This window comes from Labrus bergylta, chromosome 24 (genome assembly GCF_963930695.1).
Source record: "Labrus bergylta chromosome 24, fLabBer1.1, whole genome shotgun sequence".
In the NCBI taxonomy this organism is placed as follows: Eukaryota; Metazoa; Chordata; class Actinopteri; order Labriformes; family Labridae; genus Labrus; species Labrus bergylta.
Genome location: NC_089218.1, coordinates 9,886,159 through 9,907,839, shown reverse-complemented (window position 1 = coordinate 9,907,839; position 21,681 = coordinate 9,886,159). Strand labels below are relative to the sequence as shown.

The following is a 21,681-nucleotide window of genomic DNA, read 5'->3' as shown; positions in this document are numbered from 1 at the left end:
CGTATTAAGTCAATAACTCTCAAAAGTACGGATCCCCTGAAGCCCCAAGAAGTACAAAAATTGATTTCTTGCGCACAATATAAATGTTTTGACCCTGACACAAAAAACAGCTTTCTTTAAAAATAAATATATTATATAATTTAACAGAAATGGTTAAAAGCTAAGCTTAAAACTACTGAAAAATGTAGTTACAAAACAAGTTATGTTTTCATATCTCTTGGTTAATAATTACATTCTCAGGTGTATAACTGAGTCATCTGTGTGTAATGACATTTAAAAACCTGGTTCAGTATAAAGCTTTCAAATGAAAGCAGATCCAGTCTACAGTGCTTCATATAATCAGAGGACAATATTTTAAAATGTTCAAATAAATAAAAGCAACATTTTTCACACCTGATTATTTACAAAATACTTTTTATTGAGTTGTTTGTGTTCTCCTGGAGGTGAACAAGAGGGATGTAACAGCAAACTATTTTAAAAGACACAAAGGAATGTGACACCTTTAAAAAAAAAAAAAACTGAATAAAAAAAAAAAAAAAACGACAAAAATCTTCAAGTGTGAACAAATCATAATAAAAGACAGCACGCTGCAAGAAATATCCACCTTTAAGTCGTTTCATCTGTGGTGTCTTAAAAGCTTCTTTTCCCGACAAAGAGTGATGAAAATCTGCAAAGTGATCCCAGAAAAACATCCCTGAATGCAGAGAACAGGAGCAGCTGACTGATCCAGTGATTCCTGATGAAGGAGTCTGCATAGGAAGCTACAAGGCACTTATCCACCAATAACACCGACATGCTAATAAAGTTTATTTTAAAATTTTATCTGGGACAAAAAGTTTGTTTAAACTATCGCTGCTGTGGCAAAGAAAAGCGTTCTTCTAAAAGTCAGACGTGTGAGATTCACACAGATTTGTTTTATAAGATATAAAATGTATTTCCTGTCATAAAACTTTTTAAACTTCTGAGGAATCTGATTTATTTAACTAGAAACCTGCTCCTGTAAGACAAAGAAAAGGGAAAGAAATCTCCTTGGCCAGAATTACAAAAGGAACCGTTTGACTTTGGTGAAGTTCCTCACTTCTCCTCAGGAAAAAACAAGAAGAGCTTTTTGGAGGTCAGGTGAGATTTAATGGACATTTCTTGCGGCGTAGATTTGATAATGGGGCTGCAAGCTTCAGGGGGAAAGTAAGGGGCAACAAGAAGAGTTCGTTTCAAAGAAATAATCAGCGCTGTCGATCCCAGCGCCAGATGGAGGCGTCGTCACACACAGCGATCAAGATGCTGCTGTCGCGGCTGAAGCTGGTTTGCCGGATCGCGGACGTGCATTTGGGGAGAGTCAGCGTGGTGCACCTGCAGGGCAGAGAGACGACACGTTACACACACACACACAGCCGTGGAAAAGGATCTCATTAAGACCTGAATCCATACTCTTAAGTGACAATTTAAAAAAAAAAAGTAAAAAAAAAAAAAGATTTGTCTTATTATTTGTCATGTTGAATGAATGAAACTAAACCTGTAAATGTTCTTTTCTCCTCTGAGGTGTTGTTCTTTTGACCTCTGTGATATATTTATGAATGTGTGTTTGTCTTCGGAAACTTTTTTACAAGGAAACAGAAGTCATAAACACAACAAATATAAAGCTCACAAATCATCACCTGACAGCTTCCACAATAAATAATGAGTTTGAGTGTGTTTAGTTGGTCTTCTTGTAAAATCAGGACAAAGTTCAACTAAAGTGTACCCGAGGACTTCTATTGGAGCTTTCTTTGACTTATAGGGCTTTCACACTTGCAGAAAACTCCTGGAATTTGCAGGAGGATCTAATGTTTTACTCTGATTTTACCCGGAGTTTCTCCTGACAGATCACTGGTGTTTTTTTTTTTTTTTTGAAGGATGCAGCTCTGAAGCATTGTCAGTGGAAAAGTCTTAGCTGTCAAACGAGGGATGAAATGATTCATTTGCCAAAAATAGAAACTCTTGGGCTCACTTACTTTGCTTTATGAGGATCCTCCACTTCAAGGTCCCACACATAAAGCTTCCCCACCTGGTTTCCCAGAGCCAGCATCTGCAAATCAGAAAAAGGTTCAAATGTGCACAAATACCAAAGACGCACTTTATTTTTTACACTTAATAACTTCAGAAATAGAACTGACTTGGGGTTTTAGCAGACCAGAAAGGGTTTGAAATACAACATAAGACTAGTACAATGATGTGATGTGCAGCTTCAGATGGATATTGAAGGTTTTTTTTAACCTTCTGCCAGAAGTCCATGGAGAAGCGCATGTACCAGATGTCACACTGGCTGTAATCAAAGCGTCCCAGAATCGTCACGTTGGACTCGTTTGGTTTGATGTGATCGATGTCTTCCTCCATCCTGCCCGGTTTCCAGCAGACGATCGCATTTTCACACGACTGAAGAGAGGCGGGACAAAGACACAGAGATGTCATTCCTACAAATCAAACCGTTTCCTTCCTGTTTTAACAGTGGTTTGCACAACAGGGATTTCTATATAAATACTGTATTTACAAGAGATTTATGAATTGTTCCAATTACAGCTGCCTCACAAAGTATTTAGGCCCTTTTTTTAAACATGTTTTTTAGGGGCAAGATTTCGGCTACGCAGGACTAAATAAACACGTTTTGGCATGCTATAGTTACAAAAATATGCAATGATTGTTGGTTTTATTCCAAATCTGAAGCCCCAAAATTGTGCAAGAAGTTTCAATCACCACTAACTTGCCTTTGAAAGAATTAGATCCCCAAGCCACCGCACACAGTCCACGTAGTTTCTGTGGATGTCTCGCGTCGAGAAGTCAGGGAAGTGAATTTTCTGAGAGACAAAAGGCCTGAAGAGAACACATGTGCTGAGTCAAATTGAAAAAAAGAAAAGGTGACATTACCTACACATTGTAAAAACTGACATTATGATGCTTTTTCTGACCTGTTGGTCTTGGAGGGGTTGTACTCATAAGAGCCTCGGATGGCTTTCTGCATCCTCTCTGAGTTGATCCTCCAAAGTTTGAGGGAGTGATCCATCCCACAGGACATTATCTTTTCACCTAAAAGATCAAAGTCCTGCAGCAGAGAGGAAATACATTTAAATCGAGGTATTTTGGGGGGGGGGGGGGGTACGTTTATCATAGAGCGCCCATTTTGAAAATACTCACAGCACTCAGGACTTCATCACGATGGCCCTCCACTCCTCCAAATATCGCCACCAACGTGTCCGTCTGTATGTTCCAGAGACGAAGAGCGTGATCTGACGAAACAAGGACGGTCAAGTAAATGAAATCATGTATTTTCAATGAGTGAAGATGATAGATGTGATTTTGGATCATGACTTTCAGAACACCATGAAGCTCTTTAACAGGGCGAGGCGTATTTTCTGGACACGGTTTCTAAGTCGACATTCACCTGATTCAGCTAAACATTAAACTCCCCCCCCCCCCCCCCCCCGATCTCTTGACCGCCATCAAGCCGCCTCCTTCTACCTGAGGCCGCGAGGACTCACCTGACGATCACACAGCAATAAAACCTTTAATGTAACCTACATTTCTAAAACGTTATAGCTGTTGTTGTGCCTCTCAGCAGGAAGAAACAAACCACGCAAGAGAAATAATTTTTAGTGTCCAGGTGATGCCTGTAAGGTCAATAAAGTCGATGTTATTACGTCCAAATAAAAGTCTTTGTGACTCCTTTATGCCTACATGATAAAGTGAGACGTTGTAATCTACTGGCTTTTCGGGGTCAGAGCTTAGTGGTAGATTTGTTTTTCTCCCTTTTTTACCTTTGCTGACAGACAGAAGGAGATTCGGATCCCTCGGATGAAACTTGAGCTCGTTGATGGCGTTTCCATGACCTACATAATGCTGCATGAGTGAAAAAAAAAAGATTGTTATTTCAGAGTTTATATTCCTACACATGGAGACATATCCAGTTTATGATTCAGGTAACCATTCAAATCATTTTTTGATTTGATTTTTTTTTTTTTTTTTTAAGACTGAGGGCGTCGTCACCACGTGTGCTTTACCCGTCTTTAAATAAAAACATTTGTAACATGCAGAATTTAAAAACACCCTGAGCATTTGACTTTGCAGTACAAACATTTAGATTTCATTTAATACCAAGTTTTCTTTTTTCACGTTTATACCATATCGTATGTGACCCACGAGGACTTACATGACAAAAGCAAAGTGTGTGCTGAGTTATTATAGATGAATTTGACCAGACGAGACGGTCCAGGACATACAAACTAACTTGTTCTACGAGCTACACGTACGTCTTTACACGTTACCTTAATACACTGCATTGTGATGTGGTTGATCACCCGGATGATGCCGCGAGAGCCGGCTACAGCCAGCAGCGGGTGGCTTGTGTTGGTGTCGTAGGTCCAGGCACACGTGTAGAAGTTCTCGTCTGCCTTATCACACGTTCAGTCAAGGAACCCAAACAACAAAACTCCTGAATGGTTTTAATAGGAACCTAGAGTCAAGGGCCTGTTTTAAAGTTAGTACATCTGTCGGTTTTTACTTTTTCTAAAGCAGGAAAAGGCAGCTTAAAGAGTAACTAAACCCTAAAACCACTTTTTTCAACTCTAAACCTCTGTATTTGAGTATTAAGTAGTGTTATGGATCAATTCAAGTCCCAATCTCGACATTTGAGTACAAACTATTGAAATTTGAAATATAGTGTTAGAAATGTGCAGAGTGTCTGCCCTTCTGTTTGAAAAACTCTCACGGCTGTGTGGAGTACAGTATGACGTAGGAGTGCATCCCCACGTCACCAAACCTATAAAAGCCTCGTCACCCGACTTGGCAAACTGTGGGGAGTCAAGTGTGTGTGTGTGTATTTGTGTGTGTGTGGGGCAAACATTGTATCATGTTGCGGCTGATAACGGCGCGAAGCAGTGAGTGGGCGTGTCTTCCCCCTTGCCCCGCCCCCTCCCTCTCGAAGTTGATACATTGACAGGGTCGAGCAGTACAGCTGAAAATATGAGGTTTACTTACCCTTGAAATACTTTCCAGAGCATCAAATCTAAACAGTACTTTTATAACTTTATCTTGATCCAGACATTGTTCGCCTTTCGTTCAGGTGACAACAGGTTGAATGTATTTTTTTTTTTTTTGATGTTTTTTCAGAATGAAAGGATACGTCTGCATCGACATAAGATTGCAGGAGTCTTATTTCTCCCTGAGAGTGACATTCATACAGAGTTACCTGTTGGAGAAAGGAAAAGTACAAGTAAGATAAGACATCACTACATGGGAAGTTGCATAACATTCGGATTCATTACATCTTTACACTGAAAACACAAGGCCTTTAAAATGTGCACTGAAGACAGGCAATATGACACAATGGCACCACTTAGTAATACCACCACCCGTTTATCACTTACCCTGTTACTTCCGACTGTGGCAAACACCAGCGGGTCTCCCTCCTTGCTGTGCCAGTTAAACTGGACTCCAAACAGAGGCTGGCCATGGTCCTCCTGCAGATCATACCATGTTTAACAAAGATCACATCTTTCTGCAGCTTCCAGTCACATTTATTTTCTTATCCTGAACCAACCTGTTCCTATTTTGTTTATTTCGGTTTGCTTATATTTTTCAATTAACTTGTGCTACAAATAACCTAAAGATTAAGTGCTCTAATGTAGCTCTTTATACTGACGTACTTTATTTCCAGGTCTTGTTCAATAGCCGAGAGCTGGAGGTGGGGTGGGTGAGGCGGTTGACGTTGTGGGAGGGATGTCTGTATTGTGTAACTGTATACATATCTTCTAAATTATTTTTCTTTGTACATTTGTGTATTACTTTGTATTTGCGTTAGGACCCCCTTGAAAAAAAAAGTAAGATATTCAATTTGCCAAATTCTTTATTGTGACCACAACTCACCAGTTAACTGCAGACTCTTACGGCACCACATAAGATGGTTTACAACTATTTGAGAGCAACATTTGGTTGTGCTGATTACCATTCCTATGCATTAACTTGTGGTTTCATGTGTCATAGTAGAGACGATTTTTGACCAAATGTGCCGTCAGTACTCACCCTCAGACTGTTGACACATTTAAAAGAATATCTGCACTTCTTGGACTTCCACTTGCCCTTTCCCCAGAGCTTCCTGCCCGGAGCGTTGACCGTGTTGGTGGGCGTGTCAGGCCGCTCTGCATTGGTGCCACTCTCAACGCTGACAGCATCGTCCTTCGAATGCAAAGAAGATCCAGGTGATTCAAATAGATATATTATAGATAGACAGGGAAATTCAAGCATCCAGTAGTAGTTTAAAATACACACACGGCATGAAGCAAGTTTTGCATCTACCAACACCCGCTGTACCCTCTCAAGTATGCATAGACTAACCTGCACATTTTTTTTTAAGAAACCCCTACAGAGATCAAAATTACACCCTTAGAATAACCACCTAAACCAAGAATATTTAAAAAAAAAACCCATGCGGGAGTAAAAATGAAACCCAATATGCAAAATAAATCACAGATTCAAATGAGAGGAGACCCATGTGTTACAGCTGCACAGACAGCAGTGTGTGAATGTGCAAATGTATAATAAGTGTGCATACTTTAAGGTGTGATTCACCTTGAATAATGATTCAAGGTGAATACAAGCACCTGGCATGTTTCTGAAACTGCTGTCACGCATATAGATGCAAACCTAACATGTGTCAAGCCACAGTGCACACACACACACACACCATGCACACACACACACACACACACACACACCATGCTGTTTCATGATATGACTTGTGAATTACTTCAGGTAATATGACAGGATGTAAATATTGTTTGCTTATCACCTGAATTACTCTGATTGTGCATTCTTTTTAAACAAAAGGTCAAACCTAATTAACTCCAATTAATAAGTCAGATGTCTAAAAGTCGTGTTTTTCCTTCCAGATATAATTAAAAAAGCTTAAATCATACAAACTCAGCAACAACGCACATTTTAATAACATCTTGCATATTTTAGCAGTTCAGGCTAACCCCTGCTGAGCATGCAGACAACCAACTTTTTTAAATTATATAAAGAGCAAAAGTCCGACAGTGTGAAACTGAATATGTGTAGAGACTTTTGAGCATAATAAATAGGTAAAAAAAACTATTTTCTTTACAGTTAGCTAACCTGCTGCAGCTAAACAAAGCTGCTAGCTAAACCATTTTAGCCGGCCGGCTCCGTTAGCAAGATGCTAGCTCGCTGTGGGTGTTTTTCTTAAAGGTCATTCTTTCAAAAAAAATAACACGATTCAACTGCTTACATTCTCGTCTCCTGATAGATCTGGATTACTGTTCTCGTCACTGCTTAGTTTTTGTTTCTTCGCTGGTATTTCTTTTCCCGCTTGAGAGGGGGACTCGGACATGTTCTTATTTTCCCTCATTTTGGCTCAAAGTACGTCACTTCCGCTCCGCAGCCGCAAGGACTGCCGGGTATGGTAGTTTGATTCGTTCTGAGGTTGCGGTTCATGTATTTCCTCTTCATTTCTTTCAAATTAAAAGGAAAATTCTCTAGATAATGCAGTTCAGTGACACATTAGAAGCACTGAAAGCTTATCAACAAATGTCACTCATAAAAAGGAATATTACTATAATATAGTATATGTATATATTATATACTCGTGATTCAAATAGCAACTGTCTTATAAATATTAATCAACTCATATGTTGTTGATTTTTTTGGAGGACCAAGGTTATTTGGCCTTCTGTTTTTGTAGATTTTTTTAACATATGGATGGACTTCATCCCCCCGCTCACAAACGAGTGCATGAAATTAGACGTTGTTTGCGTTGTCTTTCTTCCATCGCAAACAGGCATCAAAAAAAAGCTGTTCCACCTTTCTTATTCAATCGTCTTTTGATCTGCAAGACATGTACACCCAGGCAGGTGATTCAAATGTGTTAAAGATTTCTGCTCAGGTTGAATGCAAATCAATGAAACTACAAACTGTACACGCCTACACTCCTGAGAACACAGCCAAAATAAGTGGCTTCACCTGTGTGTGTGTAGAAGCTTGAAAAAAGCTCATACAGTCAAAAAATAAGGGGGAAAACAGTCACATTTTCACATATTTAATTAAAAAACGTAAGTACACAGAAATATATTTGCTTTTACAGTCCAACATAATTATTCTGACATGTTGATGGAATGAGGTGGATCGTTCTCAGGCCTACAGGATCATGTCTGCACCGTCCAAGGAGGCTTCACTCATCTCTTCAGACAGCTCTCTGTCTTCCTCCTCCTCTTCCTCCTCCTCATCGTCCTCAGCTGCTCTCTTCATGCCCCTCTGCTTTGACAGAGCCACAGCGTAGCGGATGTTGAACACATTAAAATCACACCTGTCAGGACAAAACACACATTTACAATTACAGATTTGGTCTACATTTAAGTTTTCTGGTTTTGCGTTTGTATTATGGATCTGGATCAGGATCTGAGACTTACAGTTTTGAAAGATCTTCAAAGTGTCTCTGGATGCTCTTCTGCAGCGCCTGGAGTGTCGGAAGAATCGCCCCCGACCTGCACACAAAAGAAAGATTATCGTGTCATGAAAAACTCACAAATATAGTGAGGCGGAAATATGACAGAGCCATGACGGCAAAACTTAAAATCGCAGAGAAAACCTTTGGCTGTCGTCACATTGTCTATGTCCACTTCTTACATTCAGTCTACGATGAACAGGACAGTAAAATGGGACTCAAAAGCACACCTGTTTTTAAGTTTCTGTCCGTGCAGCATGAGCAGGTTCTGAGCCCACGTCATGTAGAACTGCAGGTGACCCGACTTCTCCAAACACGCCGCCACAAAGCTGAGCAGCTTCTCCACGTAGATGTCAGGAAGAGAGCCGCACACCACTCGGACTGAAAAATGAAACACCAATACATTTGACGGCCAATTCATTTTAAAAAAAAAAACAAAAAAAAAAACACAGTGTATGGAGAAATTAGATTCGTTTACTCACTCTGATCATGAGGCACCGATTCCAACACTTCCTGCTTTAGGGCTTTTTCGTTGAGTCTGAACGCCAGGATGATGGCGGACGTCCACTCCTGAAGACGTAGCTGTTTCCGTATGCTGGCCGGAGTCACGTCCAGGTCGAGGTCGTACGGGTCGAAGACAAGAGAGCCGTCGAGGGAGTAGACCAGCAGACCCTCGGTTGTTGTGGCTGCCCAGCTACGCCCTGGGAAACAAAAATGTAACTACTTAAGAACCAACAGTTCCTGGTGACCCTCCACAAGAACTCCACTGCTATCCTAAACATGTATTTACAATTATTTTAGAGTGTTATGTGACTGATGATCTGAATGACCTTTCTCAAGCTTAAAACAGACCTCTGTAGTATTAAAGTGAGTTGAAGGGCTGAAAATCTGAAAGAAATGGATCTTTAAAACAGACTAACATTCCTCTTCACGCTGGTGCTCAAGGGCCACATCTACTGGATCCAAAGTCGCACACTCTGACTTGAAAGTTAACCTATCTTTACAAAACGTGCAGCCATGTCTCTGCAGACACTTGTAATGTCAGACACCTACCAGTAGGGGAGAACCGCAGTGAGCTCACTCTGATTTCTGGCTTAAAATGACGAGAGCTCATATCACCTACAGGGGCATAAAGAAAGAAAAACCACACAGAAAATAAGACGCCGTGGAAATATGAAGCACAAACCTGAGAAAGTCAAGAAAACACATGAGAGGAAACAAGAAGATGAATCATTGTGCTGATGAACAAATCCATGTAAGGAGAAAAATCTGATTTCAAGCGAACACATCCGTCCTGTCTGGTTGACAAGGCCTAGTTTCCTTCAATAAAGGATTCTGTCTTCATCTGTCTACAGCCAGCATCACTGTGACATTGTTTCAATGTGGAAGTGTTGACATGCTTCATAACAGCTCAGTGAGTGTTGAAGGGAGCGTCGTACCTCTCCTGACTCCAGGGAGGCTGATGTTGACTCCGTCCCCGTCTCCGGCTCCCTCGTCCACCAGCGCCAGGCTGCCAAACTCTGTCATTTTCCGTCGGTCCAGGAACTCCTGAAGTTAAGAAACAAAACTCAAACATTAACTTCTAAACCTGGAATCATGATCGTTAAAATTCAAAGACGTCATTTAAAAAAAAAAACTTCATCTACAGTTGACAGAGCGGATATTAAACTCGTACCTCCATGGCATCAAAGGAGAGGTTACAGGAGATCTCAAACTTCTTCATCAGCATCTGCTCTCTGATGTTGTAGATGCAGACGAACTTGGACTGACCTCCTGCCAAAATCGACTCTCCGTCTGCAGAGTAGCACAGCGACGTAAAGGACCTGGATGCACAAAGACAAGAAGCACAAAGCTGGTTTTCGAACCCACAACAGGAAATGTGAAATGTCTCAAACAAACTCAATCTGATTCAGTTCCCTCACTCACTTCCCCTTTGCAGATTGCTTGGCTGTGATTTTATCCGTCTCTTTGCGGCCCGTCTCCAGGTCGTGGCGTCCCGACACGGATCCTGTTTGTGCTGCCGACTGTGGGTTCCAGAAGCAGATCTCGCCGTTCAGAGTGGCTACAGCTAACTCCTGACCATCAGGCCTGTACGTCACTGACAGAGCTGAAGGGGGAGAACACACAAAACTCAAAGTGCGGTCTACATTATACAGAACAACAAAAATAACATCAGACATCTTTAACACCCGATGAGCAGCTTTTATATCCTCCAGGGTCTGTGTTTACCGTCAGAGGTGAGGGGAAGTGTTTCTTTGACCTGCCAGCTGTCCAACATGTCCCACAGTCTGATGGTTCGATCCCATGAAGCGCTGGCCAGGATGGACTGAACTGGACTGAAACACAGACAGCTGACGGGACCCTCGTGACCCCCGAGGACCTAACCAATCACAGAGAGGATGCAGAGTGGTAAATAACGTAAAGAAAAAAAAAACACACTTTTACGACATATACCCCCTAAACCTCTTATATTATAATATCACTAAATGCTTACCTCCAGCAGTCTGCCAGTCTGCATGGACCACAGGAAGATCTCAAAGGAGTCCTGAGCTCCGGCGCTCACCAGCTCTCCACTGACATCTACAGCCAGGGAGGAGAACTGCGCCGGCCGGGGCGACGTGAATGTCCTGAAGTTTCTGTATCTGTAACAAACAAACACACACACACACGCATACATTAACTCACAAAGTTCATATCCAAGCACATTTCCACTCCATCTTTCCACTTTCAGAAAGGAACCAGGTGCGGTGAAAGTCACCTGTGCAGGTCGAACGCTCTGACCGTCCCGTCCAGAGAAGCGCTGACGATGACGAAGCCGCTGGAGGTGAAGGTGACGTTGGTGACGCTGCTGGTGTGCTCGGTGAAGGTGACGAAGCAGAGGCCGCTGTTTGTGTTCCACACTTTGACCTGCAGGAGGAGGGAAAAAAAACAGTTGAGCCTTATTGTTTCTCTCCCTTTCTTAAATGTGCTTTTTTAACTAAAAGTGACAGGTTTAGAGGATTAGAATATTCCTTGCACACATTTCATTTGAGTTGAAACAGAAGCATGAGTGCACAGTGTAAACGCTCACTTTGCCATCATCCCCTCCTGTCACGATGTACTGTCCGTCCGGTGAGTACGCCAGTGACGCCATGTTGTTAAAATGTCCCTGCTGTTTGAAGACGTACGACTCGCTCTGCCACTCCCACACCAGCAGCTGACCCATCCCTGAAACAACAACACTCACAGTTTTATATAAAAAACAGACCAAAGAAGTTCAGAAGAAGTCACACATAAGAGAGGAAACATAATTTCTTACCTGAGCATCCGAAGCCAATCCAGTCTCCAGAGCAGTTTATCGACACCGAGGAGATTCTCTGGTCTGAAATACTGCAAAGAGAAACACTCAGAAAGTCACATCCTGCATAAAAACATCAAACTTTTACGCGTGTCTCCTAATCTCCCACTGAAGCACACGAATATCATGCATGAAACTGTCCTTTTCTCTCACCTTAGAGAGTGAATGAGATTAAACTCTGGGAGTTCGTGCAGGTGGAAGATCCCCGAGGCGAAACCAGTGATCAGGATGTGAGTGGGCTTGTGATAGGCGGCAGCAGTCAGGTTGTTAAAATCCCCCTCTTTGTTGAAGAAGTGCCTAGAACAGGAGAATGAGGAGTGGATGAATAAAGCAGCTTTGTACATTCACTGAGTTTCTGAAGCCCTGAAACTTCTTAAGAAGGAACTGATGATCTATAAAAAACTTCTCTCCTACTTGAAGCTCTCCTACAAAGAAAAATGACTGTTGGCTCGAGGCTTAAGCACATGCTGATTTACAAATGCTGCCATCCGAGTTTCAGAGAAGCCAGGAGACAAATTTATCAGCTGTGTGAAGCCAAAAGCCCTAATGGAGAGCAGGATAATTGGCTTTCAAAATGTCAAAGCATGAACATTAAGGGTTTTTTTTAAGGACTCCTGGCTGCTAAAAACTCCTGCAGCCAAGAGATTGAAGTAATAAAACTGTCGTACTGTTGTTCCAGCTTCTTAAATGTAAACACTTCTCCAGTTTTACGTTGAAGAATCTTTAAGTTGCGGACACAAAGCACAACTTTGAGTGTGATTTTGGCTATAGGTAATATTGTTTCACATTTTTCTTGGTTTTCAGACAGTTTTTAATCCAAAAGGCTGATCATTAAACGGAGAAAATGATCGATAAACAACAGAAATAACAGTTAGTTGAAGTCCTGATTTGCTCCTTTATATAAAGTAAATTGATTATATTGCAAGGTATGCCAACACTTTACAAAAAGAACACCTCATTGGACGAAACCATTCTTCATTGTCTTGAAACACTCACTTGCTTCTGTGCTTGAATCGCACGTTTCTCGTCTTCTTCTCTTTCGGCGCTTCGACTTTCCCTCTGATCACCTCTCCCTCCTCTCCCTCCACCCTCTCCACCTCATCCTCCCCTTCCTCTTCCTCCCCGGGTCCGGGAGGTTGAGGTTTGCTCTTCTTCGGCAGGATGAGGCCGTCCAGCTCCGTGTCACTCTCCCAAACACACAGCGTCCCGTCCTGGCTCACCGTGTACAGCTGAAGACACAGGAACAAAATCACTGACATTTTCTTGATTATTATGACGCAAAACTACAGATTTTCCTACAGCTCAAATCTCAAAGTAATACAAGCCGGACATAAACTCACATCCAGGCTGTCCTTCTCGAAGAAACAGCCCACGATGACGTCTTTGTGTCCACCCAGAGAGTAGTAGATGAGGTTGGCCCAGCGCTCAGCACCAAACACCCACGTTGACATGTCTTTGCTGCCCACCACAAAACACCTGAGGGAAAACATATCATCATTCACTTTGCAGTTTCAATCTTTGACAATCGTCATAACCTCCTGTCTGCATCCAGGGAAAGAAATCCATTCAAAAAGGTCGGTAAACAGGAGTCATTTGCTCGAGTGGACAGAAAAATGTTTCAATAAAAAGGTCAAATTCTGTCTGATGTCATGTTAGCCGAACTTCTGTGCGAATGCTTAATGTTTACAAAAACAGGTCTGAAGCAGCCAAGCCTGTTTCTACCTTTAGCGATGCATCACAGGATTTTTAAATTGAGCTTTACTTGAATGGGGTTTGGTGTGACAAAGCCCAAACTGTTACTTTTACTCACTTGGAGTCGTCCGTCCAGTCGATGCAGGTGGTTTCATCGTACGGACCGTAGTAGCTCTTGTCCAACACGAAGGCGTTAAACTCGCGCTGCTTCCCGGGAGCGTGGTACATCAGAGCGACGTTCTCCTTCGTTACCACAAACCTCCTGTGAGGGGGAAAGCAAGAGCGTTATGAATGTAGCTGAAATCATTCGATATAAAGTTTCATATAAATGCAGATAGCGGCATCATTTATGCTCCGGAGCTGCTCACTTCTATCTTTACACATTTCATTAAGTGCAGCGGTGAAACGATCCGTTTCCGATAGCTAATGATTAGACATATCAGATACTGTGTTTGCTTGCTTTGGCTCATTTAACGTAAAGATCTGCTGCTTTACTTCGATTATTATGAGGGGAAATTAAGTTATTTCAAGATCTCCGTTGTTGCTTTCGATGTCGACCTGACGTTCCTCAGACATCCTTACCTGCCGTCAGGTGAGAAGCGGATGCTGTTGACCGGCTTGTGAAAGTGGAAATGATGAAGGATGGCTCGGGTGATGAGGCTGACCAACAGAGCTGCGCCATCTGCGTGTCACAAATACAGAAACACACTTAGATCGCTTATGGTTTTTTTTTTATAGTCTTGAAACACACACACACAACAAAATCTAATTCAGGGCAGGGTGTTAAATATCAAATATCTCACCTTCATCCACCACGATTGCTATGTTCCCGTCAGGAGAGAGACCGACACACGTGATGTTCTTGGTCGTCGAGATGGGTAACGTCTCGGATGTGTTGCTGGAGAAAAGAGGAAAAGGTCGCTCGTAGTTTAGCCTTGTGATGCATATCGATCTCTGTGAAGCTGAACATGTCTCCGCAGCCAATCCAGGAAGAATAAACAAGACGGTGACTTACTTTTTCAGGTCGAAGACGGAGACTCTGTTTCCAACCGGACTGATCACAGCGTTGCCATCTTTGGAGAAATTCAAATTTCCCTGACGATAAACGGCTCCAAGCAGGTTTGAAAACTACAAGAAAGAGAAAGGGGTTTAGTCTCCTTATTGAAAAGCTTCTATTTCCCACAAGGTGATGAAATGCATCCCTTACTCCATTCAAATACGAATGTATGATGTTTTATTTTATTAATGTATCATGTAATGTATTATTATGTTAATGTTTAACTTTAAACTTTATTATTAACACCTTTCAGACATTTCTACTGCAGGTCAAAGTGTTTTACAGTAGACACATCAGGACGACACATCAGGACGACACATGGTGAGTTGCTAAGTAACCGAGCAGAGTTGTACTTACCCTGTACGCGAACTTCATTATTGCGAATATTCCTCACAGTTTAAGCATTTATCTCCTCTTAATCATTTAATTGTCACCGTATTAATGTCAGTTTTGGACGAATACCGCACATGCTTCTTCTCCAGCACTGCCCCACATGCGTCTGCAGTGTGTTGACACTCGACACATCCGCTGTGAGTCGAGCGCTGCGCCCTCTAGCGGCAGGGAGGGTAAACTGACGGTACAACAATCCTGACCCAAGACCGGGAAAAACTACATTACAGGATGATAAAAGCCATTCCAGCCTCCCTGAGATACATTTTTTAAAGAGGAAATCACACCTGGACTGAGATGTACTGACTTCTGGGACAATAAATGTACCAACAAATTTACTAGATATATTTTGTTGCCGCAATGTCACCCCAACCCAGTAAGAAGGAAATATATTTGTAGTAAAGATCACTATTTGTTTCCTTTCACTTCCTCTCTTTTCCTACTGCACCTCCTTTAGTACACTTCTTGGTTTCTCACTCTCTCCTTTGATTGGTTGTCGTTTGCACTCTGTCACTAATTAATTAGATTGAATTTACCTGCTTACTCCTTATTTAAGACTGCACTCCCTTACACTCATGTTTTTATTCTCACGTGGGGCGGCAGTTCAGCAATAGTAAGGTGGCGGTTTACTCCTATTTTAGTTCCTATCTAGTCTATTTTAATTTCTCCTAAGCACTTTATTTAGCTTTGTTTTCTTTAAAAAGTAATGTAATTTGACTTGTTTATTAATTAATTAATTTATTAAGTTTATTAATGCTAATATTATTTTATTTGTCTTTCAGAATTGATGTTCAATCCTATATGTGTTCACCTAATTTGAAGAAATAAACTTGCTACCTAAACTCAAGTCTTGTTGGATTCCTGCATCCTGACCCGATGCCCCATGGTGATAGTACCTCAACTTTGAACCCTCCTGAACAATATTCCTTGTGTTATTGGAACTGCTCTTATTTTGTATCTGCTGTGCTTACTCGACTTGAGGCGTATGACTGAAATGACCTGATGTTGGAAAGGAAAATGAAGCCAAAACCCGGCCGACGTAATCAATATTCATCAGAAATCTTTATTTAGTAAAATTCAACCAAGAAATGTCATATTTATTGTTTTATTCACAGTTCAAATGAGAGGGTTGTTTATTTTGGCATCACCAATCAAATACAGAAAAAATCTCCTGTAATATCCACATACTAAAGTCCCATGACGCCTTAAAAATTGTATATCAAAACTACATTTAGGTCGAGGATGTTCACATTTTACAAGAGTAGACTTTAAAATTTTGGATCGTCACAAGTTACTAATCCTCTGTTAGAACACCTGATATAAAGTTTAAACTCGCAATCGACATAATTGAAGCACAATTTCTGCTTAAAAATAAAATGACATACTTGGAACATAACACAACCCGGTTGTCACTGGCCTTCATATGATCCGAACAGTCCATTTTCACCCAATACCCCCGCTGAATTATTTAGCATCTGGCAAGCTATAATACCTACACAGGACATGTGTAGAAATAGGGCGGCGCCAAAGGTAAACAGAAAACTATACTGTGATATGAGAGATAACACAGAGTCAACGTTTGCATCATTTATTTGAATTGTTGGCTGTTAAAGTCATGATATCAGGTGTTTCGGGTTTGCAGAGATGTCCAGTTTTCATGACTCATATTCCGTAAACACTTGCACTGGGGGGAAAAAAACAAAATAGTTACTGCTCTTATAGTAAGACTTATTTTTCACCTCAGCGTTTTGTGCCAGAGGTCAAAACAAGGCACCACATGCAGCCGGACGTATTTCTGCCCCCCGGTGTTGCACTCCAGACAGCCGTACACGGTCTCCCGCCTCTGGTTGCCCATGCCGCAGAGTGCACACGGCCCCTTGGGGATGTTGTGTTTGAGGAGGTTGACCCTGGTGTGGGAGCTCTCTCTGAGGTAGGCGGTGGAAACGTCCGTCATGCTGGCGGCTTTCTCGTAGTAGTCTGTAACCATGTCGTCCATGTAGGTGTCCGAGTGGGTGAGCTCCTCGAAGGTTCGGTTCTCTGCGAAGTGAAGGCAAACATGAAGCAAGGAGAACTGCTGCGGTTCTGATGTAGAAGAAGTGAGAGGTGCACCTGCTCTGAAGGGGTTTCCGTAGACGATTCCAGACAGAAAGCGGCGAAGTCGACCCATCGAGAAGTGACCGATGAAACCGCCGAGCTGCTCCCTGATCTGCTCCCGCTCAAATCCCCCTTGAGAACCTGGAGCTACACAAATATCTGACACAGAACAAGAAATATACTTAAAAAAGAAATATTTTCACCATTTTACCCTAAAAAAAATTGGAATTATCCCTTTAACTTTCATTGAGACAGATGCCCAAAGCGTTTGTCATGTCTAGTGTTGACTTAAAGTGTTGGTTTTAATCACACTCCTGTTTTGATTTAAAGGTCCAGGTTCTTATTTCAGCAATTTAGGTCTAATATAGAATCTATTTAAAGCTTCCAGTAGAAGACTACTTTCAGCTCTAAACCCAAGTCGCTCTAAATGTAGGAGATTTCATAGCTAGGATTAATGAATGTTTTTGAATCGGCATCCTTCCTACCAAGACGTCCGTCCAGTCGAACAAACAGCTGACAGATGCTGAAGGCAATTGTGGTGTGAGCGGGGATGACGATTGCTTTGTCTCGACCTTTGGGATTTCTGCCGTCGTCGATCTGAAACTGCAGATAAAACTGAAAACTGTGAGACAACTGCTCATCCACCACTTTTTTTTTTTTAATAACAAGGCAGACAAGTTGAATGGGTGGAGCTGTTGTGGGTCCGGGAACTGAAGCAGAATTTTGAGACTTAATTTTGCAAAACACTGATTTTCTTTTTTGTATATTTCATAAATAGGAGTTTATATGAGGTGTCAAGTGTAAACTGGAATTGCAATCAAAGACAACCAAAATGTTGACACTTTTTAATAGAGGATGAGGATAATAACATGATTAAAATGTGTCTTTTAGGGTTCTGTTGAAGGATTTTTTTGTTTGATTTAATTATCTGTCTGTTTCACTTTGCTGCCCTTGTAAAGCACTTTGAAACTTTTATTTTGAAAAGCTATCTAGGTTATGAAATTACTCTTGCAGCCTGATTTTAAAGGGGTAAATTGCTAACAGCATGGAATATTTTTATTTAAAGTGAACTGGTTAGAGTTTGCTCAAAGTGATCCTTGTGGTTTAATTGTATTTACCCTCATTGTAGTCCCTCTCATCCCGGCGTGGACGGTCAGAGAGCACTGGCGGGTTGTTCTGATGCTCTCAACAACAACACAAAGGACGCTGCGTCCACTTTCTTTGGACTGACGAACCAGGCAGTGATCCAGGTCCACTTTCCTAAAAAAACAGTTTTCAAAAAAATGGATGATGATGCTGTGAATATTGAGGAGTCTTAACGGCATGCGTCCTGAATATGGGGAGATATGATAGCATTTTTTTTAATGAGATGGAAACTTCTCAAGGTTTAGGTTCAGCCATTTTTTGCTATAAACGTCACACAAACGTCACAATTCAAGTATCATTTAAAATGTAAGAATTTCCCCCTCGTAATTACGACTCTAGAGGGCCGTTCATGTGCTCATTACTCATAAATCCTGTAAATCCGATATTTCCGGGGAGCACTTGAAGGCAGCAAAGACAGGTGTCTCGGTTTAATCAGCGACCGTGTTAGCTGGCGATTATGAACCGGATGTGTCCGTGCTTTTTGTAGTTACAGTTGCTGTAAAACACGAAAATGGTTATCAAGAATGCCTCTTTGTTTGGTTTCATATTTATGTAAAGAGTAGTTAATCAGATACGTCTTTAGCATCTACTGTTTTCAAGACCTGACTTAACAACGACATCTACAGACGAGTTACGAGTGATTTATTTTCTCAACTTCCTCTTAAAAAAAAAAACACAACTTCCTCTTGGCTAGAAAGCTAACAAGCTAATGTTTATATCGTTAGCTTTTGGGGTTTTAATAAGTTAATATTGTCTTAGAAATTGTATTTTTTTGTGCTTTATGTTTGCCTTTGTAACTGAACATTTCCAACGCAACAAAAAAACGGTGAATGTAACATTTTACACCTGTAAATGTCAAACCACAAAAAACTATAGATATGTGTTATAATGGTTTGTATTGTCCTCTAATATGTAGTTCCTTTAATCTGTGTTCTGGAAAACCCTCTTCTCATGTTCCCCCTGTCACAAGGAGGTCAGAACCCAGGGACCTAATTAAAGCTGCTCTCACAGGTCAAACAAATAAATATATAATACATTTACATTAACAAGATGTCAGATTTACATGTAAAACATATTTAGGCAAACATATGAATAATTTCAAAATGGTAAATAATTAATTACCAAGTAGGTGTTTGGTTATAGAGATGACCCCTCACATGAAGGTAAGAACACTTAGTCAGCTGTGAAAAGCTGCTGAACATCATGTTACCTGGAGTTGAGCTCTCGCAGTAACGTGGGAACCTCCAGCTCGTGTTTGGTCACGATACCGAACGAGGCTTTGACCGCCACAGAGTCCGACCCACTGATGTTGAACCCCACATCATTGATGAGGTGGTTTCCTAGTCGACCATTTAAGGCGACGTCTGATTTGTCCTCGTAGTTTAGGAGCTGATAAGAAGACACTCCTGTTTGAGAAAAAAACAAGTTAATTTAATCCAGTATTACACTTAAGTGCATGTATTTCCAACTTCTGCATTATGGCACATCTACCCAGCTTCAACTTAGAGGAAAATAAATGTAAATTTTAACCAAACAACCTATTCTGAACAGCTAGTCACTCGACAAAACAACATTTAAAATACACAAAACAGGATGAACTTGTAGTTATGATGTCCATCATGAAGCCGGTGTTCAGTAAGCAGCAACAGTTAAACATTATGTTAAAAAAGTCTTCATCATATTACAGTTTTCTGCATTTTGCACTTTCACTTCTGATCAGGGTTCAAGTGGATCCAGTCTTAAAAAGCTTTGAATTCGATTACTAAAATGCATGGTCATGAAACGTTTTAGAAAGCCTTATTTTTTCCTCGTGAAAGGTCTTAGATTTTATCCGTTTCTCTTCGTTTTTTTTGGGGGGGGGGTTTGCTCTTTTAAGTGATCATTCATGCCACAAGTAAAGCAGCTTCAAGATGAAGAATACAGGAAATAAATGGCGAGGGCATACAGCCATTATTAGGCGAGCTGCAAGATATGCAGAGTCCTACAAGAAACCAGAAAGCTCTGATGCTACTTGATGACAAAAAAAACATTTATTTATTAATAAGATATTGCAATATTCATTTAATTGTGCACATTTTTGAAGTTTAAAACATGATCCAGCACTAGCACTGTTAAGGAAAGTAAAACAAGACAGCCACACGATATTAATGTACCCGCTTTTAAACTTAAGCTTGTGAAGAAGACATGTTCACTTGTCAGCTATAAACAGTTGGTTACCTTGTTTGACTTTGGAAAAAATGTGAAGCTAGTATTCATCTTCTCATCTAACTATTAGTGAGAAAGATGATATTTGTGGATTTCATGACTGCCTGATGACCTGTTTTCTTTTCTTTGTGTAAAAGACAAAATGAGACATCCAAAACGAATAGCCCAAAGTATCAAGTGAATCCTCATAATTGGTACATTTGTGTCATTACTTTACCTGCTGTGATCTCTTTCTCCCCCACCAGGATGTCTTTGAGGGAGAAGGGGGTCGAGGCGTACTTGTACTTCTTCCAGAAATGTCTCTTCCTCTTCCTGGTGACCAAACTGAGGGGCTGGTACCTGTCCGCCTCGCTCAGGCTGGGGACCGGGATCAACCTCCCCGTGTCTCCTACCTGCTTCACAAAGTTTTTAGTGGCTGCTGCAAACATTCCCAAAGATGCACAGGAATCAAACCAGCTAAGAAATAACCTCCAAAGCCGTCAACGGTGACACACAAACTGTTGAACTGCCGAACGAGGAGGCTAATTCGGGAGTGTTCTTTTAGACCCGTGAAATGTTAAATAATGCAGATAGTGTGTAAGATAATATGGGACAGGGTGTGTGTCAACTGGATAGGCCTGCTGCTTCCTTTCACGTGACAAATGAGTTGGGAAAAAAAGCAAATGACAGACGCATTATGTTTCATTTGTACGACTAAAGCTTGAACTACAAGTTAATATGAAACATCATCTCTGAAAACGTCTTCAAATATGTCTGAAGGGATTTCTTCAAGGTTTTTAGTAAGATCTGATGTTTTCTCTTGTTGCTTTTTTTAGTTTTGGATAATGTCCACCTTCATGACTGGTGGCCTCCCTCAAAGTGTGTGTGTGTATGTGTGTGTGTGTGTGTGTGTGTGTGTGTCCTGCTTGCATGATCATAGGCTGATCTCCGTTGTGGTTACTCTGCTGTCTAGTCTTTACATTCAGAAATAGCTTCTAGGATGTTGGAAGGGTTTAAACGCCACATGCAAGAAGCTGAGGTAGTTTTCTATACGTCGCACTCCCTCTAATTCTTACCTCCTGGTCCACAGAGGTCTGGTAATTTCTAGGAAGAATGTTTTAATGGTTGATAAAAAAAAAAAATAACAAAAAACCTTTCAACATTACAGGAACATCTACCAGACTTAGGTGTATTTGAATAAGTTGTCACAGAGGTAGGAGAGAAACTATCCTGAACTCTGACCTGTGTTCGACAGGTCGTAGTGGGACATTTCAAACCTCTTTTAACTTAACA

At 41.2% G+C, this 21,681-nt stretch overlaps 3 protein-coding genes across 3 annotated transcripts; all 3 read right to left on the bottom strand.

The window, feature by feature from the left end:
- Nucleotides 1-397: 397 nt before the first annotated feature.
- eed (embryonic ectoderm development) lies at nucleotides 398-7,426 on the bottom strand. The gene is made up of 12 exons (XM_020634196.3): nucleotides 7,277-7,426; nucleotides 6,052-6,204; nucleotides 5,397-5,489; nucleotides 5,153-5,218; nucleotides 4,296-4,421; nucleotides 3,789-3,870; nucleotides 3,169-3,260; nucleotides 2,943-3,076; nucleotides 2,742-2,847; nucleotides 2,254-2,412; nucleotides 1,992-2,065; nucleotides 398-1,350 (listed from the first exon to the last, which is right to left on the bottom strand). The coding sequence occupies exons 1-12, from the start codon at nucleotides 7,394-7,396 to the stop codon at nucleotides 1,224-1,226; spliced, it is 1,332 nt and encodes a 443-aa protein (XP_020489852.1). The 5' UTR covers nucleotides 7,397-7,426; the 3' UTR covers nucleotides 398-1,223.
- A 641-nt stretch (nucleotides 7,427-8,067) lies between these two features.
- On the bottom strand, nucleotides 8,068-15,099 carry pwp2h (PWP2 small subunit processome component). Its single transcript, XM_020634188.3, has 21 exons — nucleotides 14,932-15,099; nucleotides 14,533-14,645; nucleotides 14,321-14,415; nucleotides 14,100-14,199; nucleotides 13,636-13,779; nucleotides 13,166-13,301; nucleotides 12,822-13,054; nucleotides 11,979-12,122; nucleotides 11,787-11,857; nucleotides 11,559-11,695; nucleotides 11,247-11,395; nucleotides 10,983-11,130; nucleotides 10,718-10,868; nucleotides 10,415-10,595; nucleotides 10,164-10,311; nucleotides 9,928-10,036; nucleotides 9,542-9,607; nucleotides 8,971-9,189; nucleotides 8,719-8,869; nucleotides 8,454-8,528; nucleotides 8,068-8,350 (listed from the first exon to the last, which is right to left on the bottom strand). The coding sequence occupies exons 1-21, from the start codon at nucleotides 14,947-14,949 to the stop codon at nucleotides 8,182-8,184; spliced, it is 2,757 nt and encodes a 918-aa protein (XP_020489844.2). The 5' UTR covers nucleotides 14,950-15,099; the 3' UTR covers nucleotides 8,068-8,181.
- Nucleotides 15,100-16,054: 955 nt separating this feature from the next.
- pjvk (pejvakin) lies at nucleotides 16,055-20,990 on the bottom strand. The gene is made up of 6 exons (XM_029277418.2): nucleotides 20,627-20,990; nucleotides 19,415-19,610; nucleotides 18,177-18,318; nucleotides 17,544-17,661; nucleotides 17,074-17,217; nucleotides 16,055-17,001 (listed from the first exon to the last, which is right to left on the bottom strand). Exons 1-6 carry the CDS (start codon nucleotides 20,835-20,837, stop codon nucleotides 16,700-16,702), a joined length of 1,113 nt encoding a protein of 370 aa, XP_029133251.2. The 5' UTR covers nucleotides 20,838-20,990; the 3' UTR covers nucleotides 16,055-16,699.
- Between the last annotated feature and the right edge of the window lie 691 nt (nucleotides 20,991-21,681).